Source organism: Phoxinus phoxinus (genome assembly GCF_949152265.1).
Source record: "Phoxinus phoxinus genome assembly, chromosome: 17".
Classification (NCBI taxonomy): Eukaryota; Metazoa; Chordata; class Actinopteri; order Cypriniformes; family Leuciscidae; genus Phoxinus; species Phoxinus phoxinus.
In genome coordinates, this window is record NC_136892.1 from 17117494 (window position 1) to 17130625 (window position 13132).

Below are 13132 nucleotides of genomic sequence, written 5' to 3' on the forward strand. Positions count from 1 at the left end.
TAGCTGCTGAGATTTACATTTATGGTAAGCTAGGCTCTCATATAGTTTTATAATAAATGCGCAATAATTATATCTAAAAACGCCTGCATTATTATTAATGAATGCGGTGCACAGGGGTTTAAAAGAGACAGTGGAGCAGTGAAATGTCCCAGAGGAACATTTATATAATTACAGAATATAAGTAAAGGGAACGAAATAGGATACAGTTTGGAGTTGAGGTGAACATGTAGGAAATTCAATACACTCAATGTTTCCAGGGTGTTCTGGAGCTTTTCTGTTTGAGAAGACCCAGATTTGACACTGTCTGCAACAAAAGACTCACAAGTAAATGAAACGGACCCCCTTCTGGAGTACTGCAATACAAATCAATTGCCATGTGCTTCTTAAACACACAGGGTTTAGCCGGCTGTGAGGGGGCTGGAGGAGAGATGATTGGTGGGTGGAGGTCTCACTGTCACTGTAATTACAAAGAAGAATGCAGGGCAAGACATATTGAGGTCTTGTTTTTTCAGGAGGAAGTGCTTTGGGGGGGGGGGGGGGGTCGGGGGGGAAATCATGACAGAATCTTAGATAACATTGACTTGCTTTCTTGTGTAAACCCTGGGTATTGATTGAAATATGTTGGAAGTACAGTAAAGTGCTAACAAGTTTTATATTGTCGATGAGCTGATGTTTTAATTCATATGTATGCAGTTGCATCAGCAGCAATTTTCATAATTTTTTTTGTAGTAGTAGTAGTAGCAGCAAAAATACCCAAACATCCTTAAAACAAAATGTTAACTTTCCCCCCCCTAGAGGTTTTAATGCCAAGCACTCCAAATATGAACAGGCTTTTTGTGAGCTACCCCTTCCTAAACATAAATTACAAAATTAAACAAATTATTTTCAATTATAAAGACTTGAAATATTATATATATTTTTAAAATATATAATTGACTTGTATGTTGGCATTGTAAAGCCAGGCCAAGTTATTAAAATATGATCTGGAAAATATTTACATTTGAATCTTTTTTTTTTCTTCGTTTTTTTTTTACCCACTTTTTAAAAATTCTTATCACATCATATATCGTTTCAAAGCAGCATTTAAAAAAATAGTTTAAAATGAAATATCCTAAATTACCACATTAACGTTAACAGTTCTAAAACTCAAAACGTTTTTATAAATGTTTTACAACTTACTTTTACATTCTTCAAAAATGCATTTTTGTATCATCAATGTAATGCATGTCCATTACATTAGTCTTACATTTCTTCTGTTTTCTTCCCAGTTTGTTCCCAGTTCTCCAAAGGAGTCTACGCCATAATCGGTCTGTATGACAGGAAGACCATGAACATGCTCATGTCGTTCTGCGGCGCTCTGCACGTGTGCTTCGTCACGCCCAGCTTCCCCATCGATACCAACAACCAGTTTGTGATCCAGCTGAGACCTGAGCTCCAGGATGCTCTGATCGCCCTTGTCGAGCACTACAAGTGGACTAAGTTCGTCTACATGTACAGCTCGGACTCAGGTTGGCTTTTTATCTTGCTAACGTGCCGTTTCAAAAGTACAATAACGGAAACTGAATTTCTAAGTTTTCAGGGTGAGGTAAACATTTCATTCGCTTTTTTTCTGTATCTGCATTGCTACTGCAGTTGCAGTTGTGATTAAATAGTAGTAATACTCTGTAAGGTTGCTCGGGATGTCACGAAGATGATTTAGTGATTTGTGATTTAGGAGCTTTAGAGGATATTGCTGGGAAAGTTTGAAAAACGTGATGATTTTTTGGTATAATCCTGTTGAGGTGCTCTGCTTGTCTTGTAATAGGGTTATAGTTTGACATTTCCAGTGCCTCGGGTGTAGTAATTTTACTTATGGCTCCCTGATTCCTGCAGGATTGTTCTTGTAATCTGTTTGAAGTTCACTGAAAGATCTTCTATTGTGATTTAAGTATGGACGAGCACTGGCTGCACCATATTTCTCCTGTGAGTGGAGACACGTGTGTGGTGCTCCATCATATTTGCCATATCCAATCATTATCAAATTGCCATGTTGTCATTAGAGAATAACTCAAAATCATTACTGCAATCATTTACGGATCCCCACGACCAGAACAGTGCAATGCAAATGAGAGCATCAGACCATAGGAAGTGAGCGAATCGATTTAACATTTGTGCCAATGTCGTGCCCAGTATTTCTGCACAAAAACCTGCGACTAATCCATTAACCACCCACAATCCAGTTTAACCAGGTGCTAAATGCATTGGAACAGCGTAGCGCCATATTTAAATAAAGTCATTGTTTTTTGCACAAACATGCCTCATTTCTATGTAAATTAGGCTCATTATTGATTGCGCCCTATTCACAAAACTCAGTGCTATAGAACTATTCAGTCATGAAATCAATATGTAGACCAACCTGGAAGACTAATTCACCATGGCTTCCCTTGGGAATTTCCTAAAGGGGTTTTAGAATAACAGTCTTCGATTTGTGAGTAAAATAAGGTCTGTGGTTCATGTTACTTGAAGAGACTCTAATGTTCTGTTCTACAGTATACATTACACACAGTCGGACCTCAGCCTCTATATTAGGACTACAACAGTTGTCCATTCCCTCAAGCATGTAAACTCGCATGTGAATTCTGAAGCCTCTACAGGTGAAAGTCGAAAAATTAGAATATCGTGCAAAAGTTAATTTATTTCAGTAATTCAACTTGAAAGGTGAAACAAATATATTATATTGACTCATTACATGCAAAGTGCGATATTTCGAGCCTTTATTTGTTAGAATTTTGATGATTATAGCTTACAGTTTATGAAAACCCCAAATTCAAAATTAGAATATTGTGAAAAGGGTTTCATAGCTGATTTTTCATTATGATGCATAGCTGTAAGCGAAAATCATAATCAATAAAAAAGTAAAACCAGGTGAAACCAGATTAAATTATTTACAATATTATCAAATGTGTAGTATTAACATATAATCAATATTTCATTTTTTCAAAAATATCACTGTTATCGTCAATACCAGTATATCGTGACACCCCTAATTAAATTGTATAAATACATTTAGATAAACATGTATCAACATGCAAAAATCAGGCCTGATGAAATGGACTTAAATAATCTTAAATGCAGAGCTTGTTTTACTAAAATTAAATACTAATCTACACACCTAAATTAAGTTCTCATGGAACCCCATGACTAGAAAATGCAAACTCTCTTCCCGGTTTTAAGACTAAAAACTAAACAGCTCTGTTTGCATGGTGAAATTAACTTCCCATCCCATCATTACTATTCACAGAAAGCAGTTGGTACACAGATATTAATTTAAAACAGGTATCTGTGTGCATTGTCTATTCATTATGGCAGGAATTACTCATCCAATGATGGAGAAAAAGCGGCAGCCATATATCAATAGTAAAATTCAGGTGTCTGGATTGCAGTGGTGGAGAGATGCTGCACAGCGATGTTCAGATTTTGTGGCAGCATTTGTGCCATTATCTGATTTGCATAATTCCTTTAGTGAATCAGCACTAAATCAACACAGAGCATGTGTAAATAACAAATGAATCCCCCCATAATGAATCCCCCCATAATACACAATATTACATTTTTCTACACCCCACCCCCCACTCTTAATAAACTTAACTTAATAAAGTTGCGGGAAATTAAAATCTCAATCATGAAACACGCGTTATTGATTCACATGTCATGCAGATGTTTGCCAGACCTAGGAACACAAGGTCACTGAGTGTTTTATCCACACACAAATACAACTACTACCTCCAGAAGCCCCCACTGCTCTCCTGTTGCCTAGATACAGCAGTACTCACTCAGTCTCTAGGTTATTTTAAACCTTTTAAGTAACTCTGTGTGTGTGCGCGCGCACGTAAAATGTTTATGTCATATGTTGAACATGGTGGATATAATCATAACTGTACTTCATCTCTATTAGACACAATATAGAATTTTAATATCAGCCATTATTGGTCATTAGCCATAACATGAATAACTATGCTTATCAGTAATCGGCTGGAATTTGAATACCATACATTCCTAATTCAGCCATATTTATTTTAATGTACATAATCCAGATGGTCGTCTTTGTCCAGCGCTTGTGCATCACTGTTTTCAGCATCCTTTTTTTCTATTATTTAGTTTGACATGTTCATCTAGATTTTTTTATGGCAGTGCTGTAATTAGCGTGCTGCATTTTTATATAAATCCAACATGTCATGGTTAAAATAGTCCAACCTTTAGAAACGCTTCAAGTCTGTAATAGATATTTTCAACATGCAATGCAGTGCAAAAAGGTGTTTCAGACGAGGTGTTGTGTTTTCTCTGTTACCATGCGTAAACACTGCTACAATAACCTGGTCTCACACTAAAATGTTTACTGCATCATTTGTCAAGGTGCTCAGAGATGACATCTCAAAGCCGTTGCAGATGGGACGAGCATCATCTGTGGAGCTAGCAGCAGTTTAGTGATCACAACCCCCTAAATCTGCCCTTGCCAACTCACACAGATGTTTACCAAGCTGAAGCACGATGAGCCGGGCGCATGTGCGCTATCTCCTCAAAGACCCAGATAATAGAGTTAGGGCCTGTAAACACACAGCCGGCTTTGCTGAAGAAGGCGAGGAAAACACACTGCTTTGGACTCAAAAGGAGACGGAGGGAAATTCAATTTGTTCCTGTACGTGAGATATTTGAGGAAGCACAGGGAGAACCGGTGATATCAAGCCAGTTCTGCTCTTCCAAGACGATCCATACTTTCATCTCCTTCCCGTTTCCTGCCTTATCATCAACGGCGCAGTCGCGCTAGACGACACTAACAGGAGACGGACAGAACGCACTGTCCGTTTCTCCCTCCTCCTTATCTGAGGGTTAGTGCTGCTCGGTGGGAGATAAAGCCGGTTTGCTCTGTGGCACGAGACAATTTCATAGCTGCCAAGATGCCGGCGTCAGGAGAGGGTAGAGCGTTGGTGTGGCCAAGGCTGTAGAGGCGTTTCGAAAGGCAATCTGATACAGTCTTTTAATGAATGCCAGTGAATGCAATGGCTGTCTTACCGCTCCTTCAATGACAAACCTAATTCGGGCGTCTGTTGCATAATAATTCAAGTACTGATTCTATAATTAGAAAATCTCTTTTTAATCTATTATTTTACTGAGAGGTGTGGAATGAAAGATTTCTTTGGACTAATATTGACAGCAGTGAAGTGAAGAGTGTAGGTAGTATGCAAAATTATACAAAATTTCATCCTAATGACTAAAGCTTCAATGAATATCATGCAGAGTCCCAAGCGTATCTTTCTACGTTTGCTACAGTCCAGATTGTAGTCTTGTTTTAGTTAACGATATGCATTGTTAACATATTATGCTAATAGAATGCAGTGGGCCAAGATCACTGTCTATATTTATAATGTTTCTATCTGCTCATCTCTAGATATAGTTGACTCTGCGCCAAAAACATTTTTTTGCTCCATTTGGGAAAAAAAATCATGCGAGAGCTGCTCAAAAGACATGATGGTGTTAACACAAATGGACAAATTTTGATACATATTTTGACAGTGAAGCAAAATGCATCATGTTTTTTTTAACACCAAGATTCATAGTTGGAGACTGGGTCGTAATGTACGAGCAAATGTGATGACAGCACCGATTATTAGCCAAACCCATGACAGAAAGTGCAACCAAGCATTCACAATAAATGCTAATTCATTTAAATGCATAAATTTGCTTATTAACGCTGTCTTGGATTAATTTCTTTGAGTTTATGTTGCTTTCCTGACCCATTTAAATGTGCCAGCTAGATTGCATTAGAACATCTCACTTGCTGAACTTTTGCATGGCCTAATTTTCCACTGAATGCATAGTCAGGCTTTATTAGGAGGTTGGTCGGTTTTTTTTATTTTTTTTTACATTTGTGCTCCTCGAACACTGATGTGTGATAGGTGTCCCCATTGATCTAGCTTTTGCTTTGAAAGCAGTTGCCTTTGGTTGAATTGCAGATTTGATGATGTCTTTGAAGTTGAAATTCTGCTGCCTGCTGAATTCGTCCTTCAGATTGACCAGTAAACTTATCATAAAGCTGATCGTTGTTTCAAAGGATCATAATTAGTTTTTTGTTTTTTTAAATGCACAGGCTTTGATCCTGTTCTTCTATGTAAAGGACAGGGACAGGGAACTTAACTCAGTCAGCATGACTGAATGAGACTGTCTTTTGAAGTTGTTACAGTAAGTGCTGCATGACCACCCAGATCTCTTTTTAAACACAGTATCACTTTTGATCAGAATTTGTATTACTGATGAGATTACTTTTAACGGCTGAAATATTTCGATTGCACTTAGCAGCGTTTTGTTTTCTATTAGATGTTATTGATGGGGATTTAAAGACATTGGTCAATAAAATTTATAAAAGTATTCATGCTGAAGAAACTGACGTTTTGTGAGGAATTTTAAAATGCCATGACTTTTTACATAATGGTTATGTAAAAAAAAATATATTGAAACTTTTGTTGAAAGTGGTATAAATGTTTAACAAAACCATATATTGAATGCAAAATGCTATGAAATACTATGAATGCAAAAACATTTCTGAAAGCTTGGCACATTTTGTATATTAAACTAATTTCCTTTACTTAATCTGGGAAACTGTGATTTGTCATTGACCTCGGTAACAGTCTAATAAAAGGAGGAATTTGCTTAATTCTGTTCAATTAATCGTTAAAATCAATTGATCTGAGGAGGCTAGGGAAGCACTCGCCTTAAGAATACAAATGCTACTGAGGAACGATCATCTTTCATTAAACTATACCTATCAATGTGTCTGATACACAGGAAAAAAAGCTGTCAGATTCAAACGGTTCCTTTTTGAGGAGCAATCAGTAGTTTTCTTGTGTTAGTTTCTCTCAGTATGCAAGATGCCATCACGTGACATGCAGACAAACGGGTACCGGTACTTGATAAACAGCGTGAAAGAAAGTCAAATGATCTAAAATGGTGCATGTTTATTCATACATTACATCTCTGCATGGCGAGAGACATACAGTAAAATCGGTAGTTCAGATTTAATGAAATTCACAGCAAGCCATCCAAAAGCTGACTCTCAGCAGAGTACTGTCCATTAATATCAAATTGTTTAATTTCCTCTAAGAAAAGCATAGCTATCTTAATTTATACAATTGGTGGTAGTGGCTTTGATCTACCGGATTACAAAAGGCAGTTCCTCAACGTGAAGTTCTGTTTTCTTTGAAAAGATAAGCACCGGAGGAAAAACATCCGAGGATATAAGAGGATGTGATGCTGAGAATCAGGCGTAAGCAAGCTAGAAGTAATAGTTGAGCACTGTTTAGTGAAAAAAAGGAAGGTTGCATATCTAAATACTTAATTTAACTATGATCACTCAAGGTTTTTCTAAATCTGTCCAGACTAAACAACTTCAAACACGTCTCTACTGGTCCTCCTCCTCACAAAAACACCCAGAATGTTCTCTAAGCTGAAGAAGGAACATTTGAAGTTCAGTGTTTAGCTGTCCATAATTCTAAGTAGGAGTTTCTAAGTGATATGAAAGCAGATGTTCATCAGAGCTGGAGCAGAACAGTGTAGACCCCCTGCTGAATGTGGAGACAGAGCTTCTCCTCAGGAGTACGTGACTCAACGGAGGATGTGGGTTTTTACCAAATCAAGACTTTACTTCCCAGAATGTTACAGTACTGTACCTCACTAAAGTGATATCCATAGAGCTGCATCACTGTCTTAAAATACTGCTATTTTGAAAAGGTACAGATGCTTCAACATATTGTGCTGCAACAAATGATGTATCCATGCAAGCAGCTGCCTGTTAGAAATATTCAATTATAGACGTATGAGTCTTTTTATTGGGATTTTTGTTTTTTTGAAGGTCTGACAGTGCTGCAGAAGATTTTGGACACTGCTTCCGAGAAGACCTGGCAGGTGACATCCATAAACTTTGACACCCTGACAGAGGCGGCATTCTTGAAAACCATCCAAGATCTGGAAAATAAGAAGGAGTACAAGATCATTCTGGACTGTGAGCTGGAGAGACTCAATTCCATTTTAAACTTGGTAAATGCTTCATACATTTCTTAGGGTTGCCCCATGTCCATATAAGAGCATTACACACACACTTTTCTTTCGTCTTTCTCTCAGCAAATATGATATTTAGCTCTCTAAATGCTAAAAGTGGCATCCTCAAAACAAGTTCAAACACAATAAACACATTTTATACAGATCTCTGATTAGCCAGCTGTACATACGCATATCTGGTCTTTATGCAGAGCTACCTCGCTTCTTGAGCTATAACGCTATTACTTTTTACTGATAGCCTATGTATATATATATTCAAGATCTTTATCTGTTTAGAATTTAATCTTAACACGTTTATAAGGCCACCAAGAGTATGTGATGTTTGGGTTTTGAGTGGTTTCAGTTGCTTACATCCCTCCCCCCCACATAAATTTAGAATAGATTTAAGAACGAAAGTTATTGATGAATCATGATTTGTTTATGAAAACGTTTGTACGCAGATTACAATCACAAATTTGTGCGTGCACATGCATAGTTAATGAGGCCCATTGAAAAAAAACTGTATGTAAATTTAATTAAATAAATTAATACGATTATATAAATAAATAAATAAAAATATATCTAATTATAATTATAATGTTTATAATTTATAAAATTACAGTACCTGTCAAATGTTTGGAAACATTTTTTTGAAAGAGGTTTCTAATGCTCACCAAGGCTGCATTTATTTAATAAAAAAGGAAGATATTTTGAAGAATGTCAGTAACCAAACAGTTAACTGGTCCCATTGACTTCCATAGTAGGAAAAAAAATTACTATGGAAGTTAATGGGACCATTTAACTGTTTGATTACTGATATTCTTCAAAATATCTTCCTTTGTGTTCAGCAGAAAAAGAAATTCATACAGGTTTGAAACAACTTGAGGGTGAGTAAATGATGACAGAATTTTCATTTTAAAGTGAACTATCCCTTTAAGGATCATGTGATTTTAGTTTTTTTATTAAAATAATTACAATAAAAACAAACTTGTCTAGTAATCACAATCAATGGGCAAATGTCACAAGTGAATGTTATGGAAATTCATTGGTCGAAAAGGGTGGAAACTTCTGTGGAGTTTCATCTGACCTTAACATTTAGCAAAGCAGGACACTGAATTATTTTTTAACATTAAAAAAATGTACACGCATATCAAGATGCTTCCTATTACAATGCTGTACTGCTTTACATGTATTCCCCTGTTCAGCATTTATTTTATCCGCTCTATCCCCATTTCATTTCTTAGGACATTTCTGTTTTTATCTTTTATAATGCACAGTGTATTCACTGGACTTTATTGGCTAAATAAGTTACTCTGGGACATCTCAGTTCATTTTTAGACAGTTTGAAATTTTATGCTGAGTTAATTATAGAACATTACATGTCGTCTTAAGAAGCAGATGATATTTCTGTACACTTTAAAGTTACGTCATGCCTTTCCCAGAGAGGCGAGAAAATGATTTGAGAAACAATGAATTCCTCCTTCAGGCACACCAAGGCAATTACTCTTCTCACTAGTAATCACCATCCAGACTGTCAAGATCTCAAAGAAACCACTGCCAAACCAAATGATCAGAAATCAGTATCCGATACAATTAACCCTGACGGTGCGCTTCCAGAGGCCGCTGCTGTTCACAGGTGTTCCTGTGGTCTTCATGCACATGTAGTCATTAAGTCCTATAATTGGACTTCCCATGGTGACAGATGCCAAATCTTTCTTTCCTCCCTTCCTTCTCGTGTAGTTCCGACTGCCCCTTCTGATCACAGATATTCCACACTCAGTGAGCTTGGGAGGGTGTACAATTAAGTCTCGAATGATGGGACTATTCCCGAACCTATTCATTTCTATTTAGAGAGCCAGGCTAAAAATGATACTTTAACTGGCGCTGAATGAAAGAGGCCTGCCATTAGCTGATGGTGAGGGAGAGGTGCTCTTTTACGCTCTTATGCATGTTGCATTTGTCTTTCAGATTGCAGCGCAAAAAAAGAACATGAAGAACTATCACTACATTCTAGCAAACCTGGTAAGTGAAGCATCATGTCTCTTACTGCATAAATGAACTATGAGCCTTGAGGCTACTTAAGATGTGTTGTCGGTTAACCACTTGCGCATTGACTGGAATCGCAAGGGAACGCTCAGACATTTTATTGTATTATTCCTAGCTTCAGTTTTTATGTTTCTATTTTAATATAATTAATACTCTGCATTATTAAGCAGTTCAGTGGAGTAACAAAATAATAGTTTAATTGGCTGACTGAAGAAACTGTAATACAGCACTCATGAACTGTGACTTCACAGGAAGCATTGTAAATTTATAATTGGGTTCTGTGAGGGAAGAAAAGAAAATACTCCAAACTGCAACACTCTTTTGCCAAGTGCATAATTCAGCAATGATAAAAAAAAAAGATATCATTCCATAACCAATTATGATGAAAGCAGCAAGGATGCAACACTTTGCATGATAGAGTCCCCTGGGGTTCACCGCTGCATGGGACACCCAAATGAGCAAACATGCACGCAAACACAGATACAATTAGCTGTTATCACACAGATAATATGATATTTACCCAGCATGCTATGTGTGTCTATGCATGTCAGTCACTGTATCATTAGCTCTAGCACTGACTCTCTTGTATCCATGTCATATTATACTGATAACCATACAGCCCTTGGGTATTTTTCTGTAATTTAGTCTAAGAGGATGTAATTATGTCTAAAAAGTGTTCTGACTTTAATTATGGGTTCATATTGTGTTTTGTTGCTCTATTTGACTATTTTCTGTAAAATTGTACTTATTGCTGCAATAGATTCTAACTCGCTTTACAAGAGTCATAATACCCTGAAACCATTTCTTAACACAGTTTTCTGAGAATACGATTATTGAATTGGCTTATTCTTTTTTCATTAGAGTACACAAAGTCCTGAAACTTTCTATGCTACACAATGGTATGTGAATAAATGGATGTTAAAAATGTGAATAAATGGAGATTTTGATGTGTTTGTCTTCAGGGATTTCTGGATCTTAATCTCACAGAATTCAGGAAGGGAGGTGCCAATGTGACAGGCTTCCAGCTCATGAACTACACAGATCCTACTGTCAGCAGGACAATACAGGACTGGCTGGTGTTTGACAGCAAAGACTTGAAAAGTCCCAAAAGGAGGCTCAAGGTAAAGCAAGGTCTTAAAAGTATGAGTCATACAAATATATTCTCATGATGGACTTAAAAAGCTATGTATCCTGCTGAAAAGACCTTGAATTTCCATTTTGATCCAGCCTAGGTAATGCATCTCTGAATGCTACTTATACTAAACAAACATACCAACATATGCGGGTCTTTTCAGCAGGGCAAGGTCTGCAAAATCCAAATGTTGGGAATAAATTCCTTTCTTTTTCCCCTCAATTTTCATTTGAACCCGTGTCTGTGGAACGTCTCAGTACACTGGAGCACTCACTTATGACGGGGTGACTGTCATGGCCACTGCTTTCCAGAACCTGAGAAAGCAGCGCATTGATATATCTCGCAGAGGGAATGCAGGAGAGTGTCTGGCTAACCCTCCTGCACCCTGGGGCCAGGGCATCGACATTCAGAGAGCTTTACAGCAGGTAACCAGCCCCCTTTTTACACCAAAAGAATGCTAGTTCTCATGCCAGAGCTGGTACTTGTTCGGGGGACCTGTAAACCTCAGAACTGGTCTTGTATTTCTACTGACTTAAGGACCGAATGATGAAATAACACACCACGCTTCTATATAACCTGCCCACAAACAAAGCATCAGGGTCATCTTAATGTGACGAGAGGGGTATGATTTTTCTTAGTATAACTAAATCCAGAGAGCACAGACTACGCCACCCTGGGAATTGCACCCAAGGAAATATAAAAAGGACCCAGGTTCGGTGGTGCAGAGAAAAGACAGAGTCGCTTCATCCAATAAATTAATGGTTTTATTTAAAAGGAAAAATATCCCACTAGCACCATTTGTTTGTAATATAAATAACTGGCAAGTTTATTATAACAATACACAATATATCAAATGTTAAAAGAACATTCCTCCAGACATCGCTGATTTTCAAGCACGGAGTAACATTAAACCAAACAAAAATGTATGTACCGTCCCCACAAAATAAAACAAACAAGAAAAATAATTACTACAAAAAGAATGTAACGGCAAGGCTAAAGCTTACGTTAGGGGTGGCAAGCTAGCTGTAAACAATTGTGCTCTCAACCATTTATGTGTGCACGGCAAACTACATATGAAGAGGTGCTCAAACCCTGGTGCTCCAACCTCACAGCAAATGTGTTCACCCAGGTGACTAGCCTCCCCCTCGGCGCACTCAGCCTTGACTCGAAACAAAGAAAAAGAAACAAAAAAGAAAGATTAGTAGGGAAGATACACATACAAAATAATCACAACAATCACATCAGACACAATTATGATGATTGACCAGATCAGGTGGTGCACAGGTGATAAATAATCTGTCCAACCTCATTGGCAGTGAGGACCCCAAAATACTCAATGGATGACCGTTAGATAGACACTAATATAACACCACACGGCACTACGGCCCAAATCACACTGATCAGTCCAACTCAATTATAGAAATAGCAATAACCCAAACCATAAAATTAAATCAAAAACACACAGCGACTATTAAAGTCATGAAAACCTAACAAAATAATTGTTCACGAAGGACAAAAGAATAATCTAGTCATAGAAAAACAGCAGCACGACCTGAATTAAATCACGTGGTACGCGGAAGACACACGAGAAATCACACACACATCACGGATCACACATCACGATGTCAGGATGCACTCGCGAATGTTCCACTAAAACACACAATAACCCCCATTAATCTTGACTAACCCCATACAACCCACATCACAACAGATCGTGATCGCCGTCATACCTCAAAGCTGTCTATGAGTGCTCGACGCAACTCCCAGGGTACGCAGACGAAACTGTTACAGCGATCCTTCAAAGATAAAAACAGTCTAAACACTTTAAAACTACACAAAACCGTGCATAATCTCCGTCGCTTACCTGAACTATAGTGAAACCGGAAG

General features: G+C 37.6%; 1 protein-coding gene across 7 annotated transcripts in view; it reads left to right on the forward strand.

The window, feature by feature from the left end:
- gria1b (glutamate receptor, ionotropic, AMPA 1b) overlaps positions 1 to 13132 on the forward strand; it is a 63511-nt gene that overhangs the window by 8888 nt on the left and 41491 nt on the right. For all 7 annotated transcript variants that reach the window (XR_013794718.1, XR_013794719.1, XR_013794720.1 and 4 more), the window contains exons 3-7: positions 1269 to 1508; positions 7883 to 8067; positions 10036 to 10089; positions 11076 to 11234; positions 11503 to 11670. Coding sequence is in view for 3 of the 7 variants with exons in the window: in XM_079586830.1 (XP_079442956.1) it covers positions 1269 to 1508; positions 7883 to 8067; positions 10036 to 10089; positions 11076 to 11234; positions 11503 to 11670 (806 nt within the window). In the remaining 4 variants the exon portion in view is untranslated. The remainder of the gene's footprint in view (positions 1 to 1268; positions 1509 to 7882; positions 8068 to 10035; positions 10090 to 11075; positions 11235 to 11502; positions 11671 to 13132) is intronic.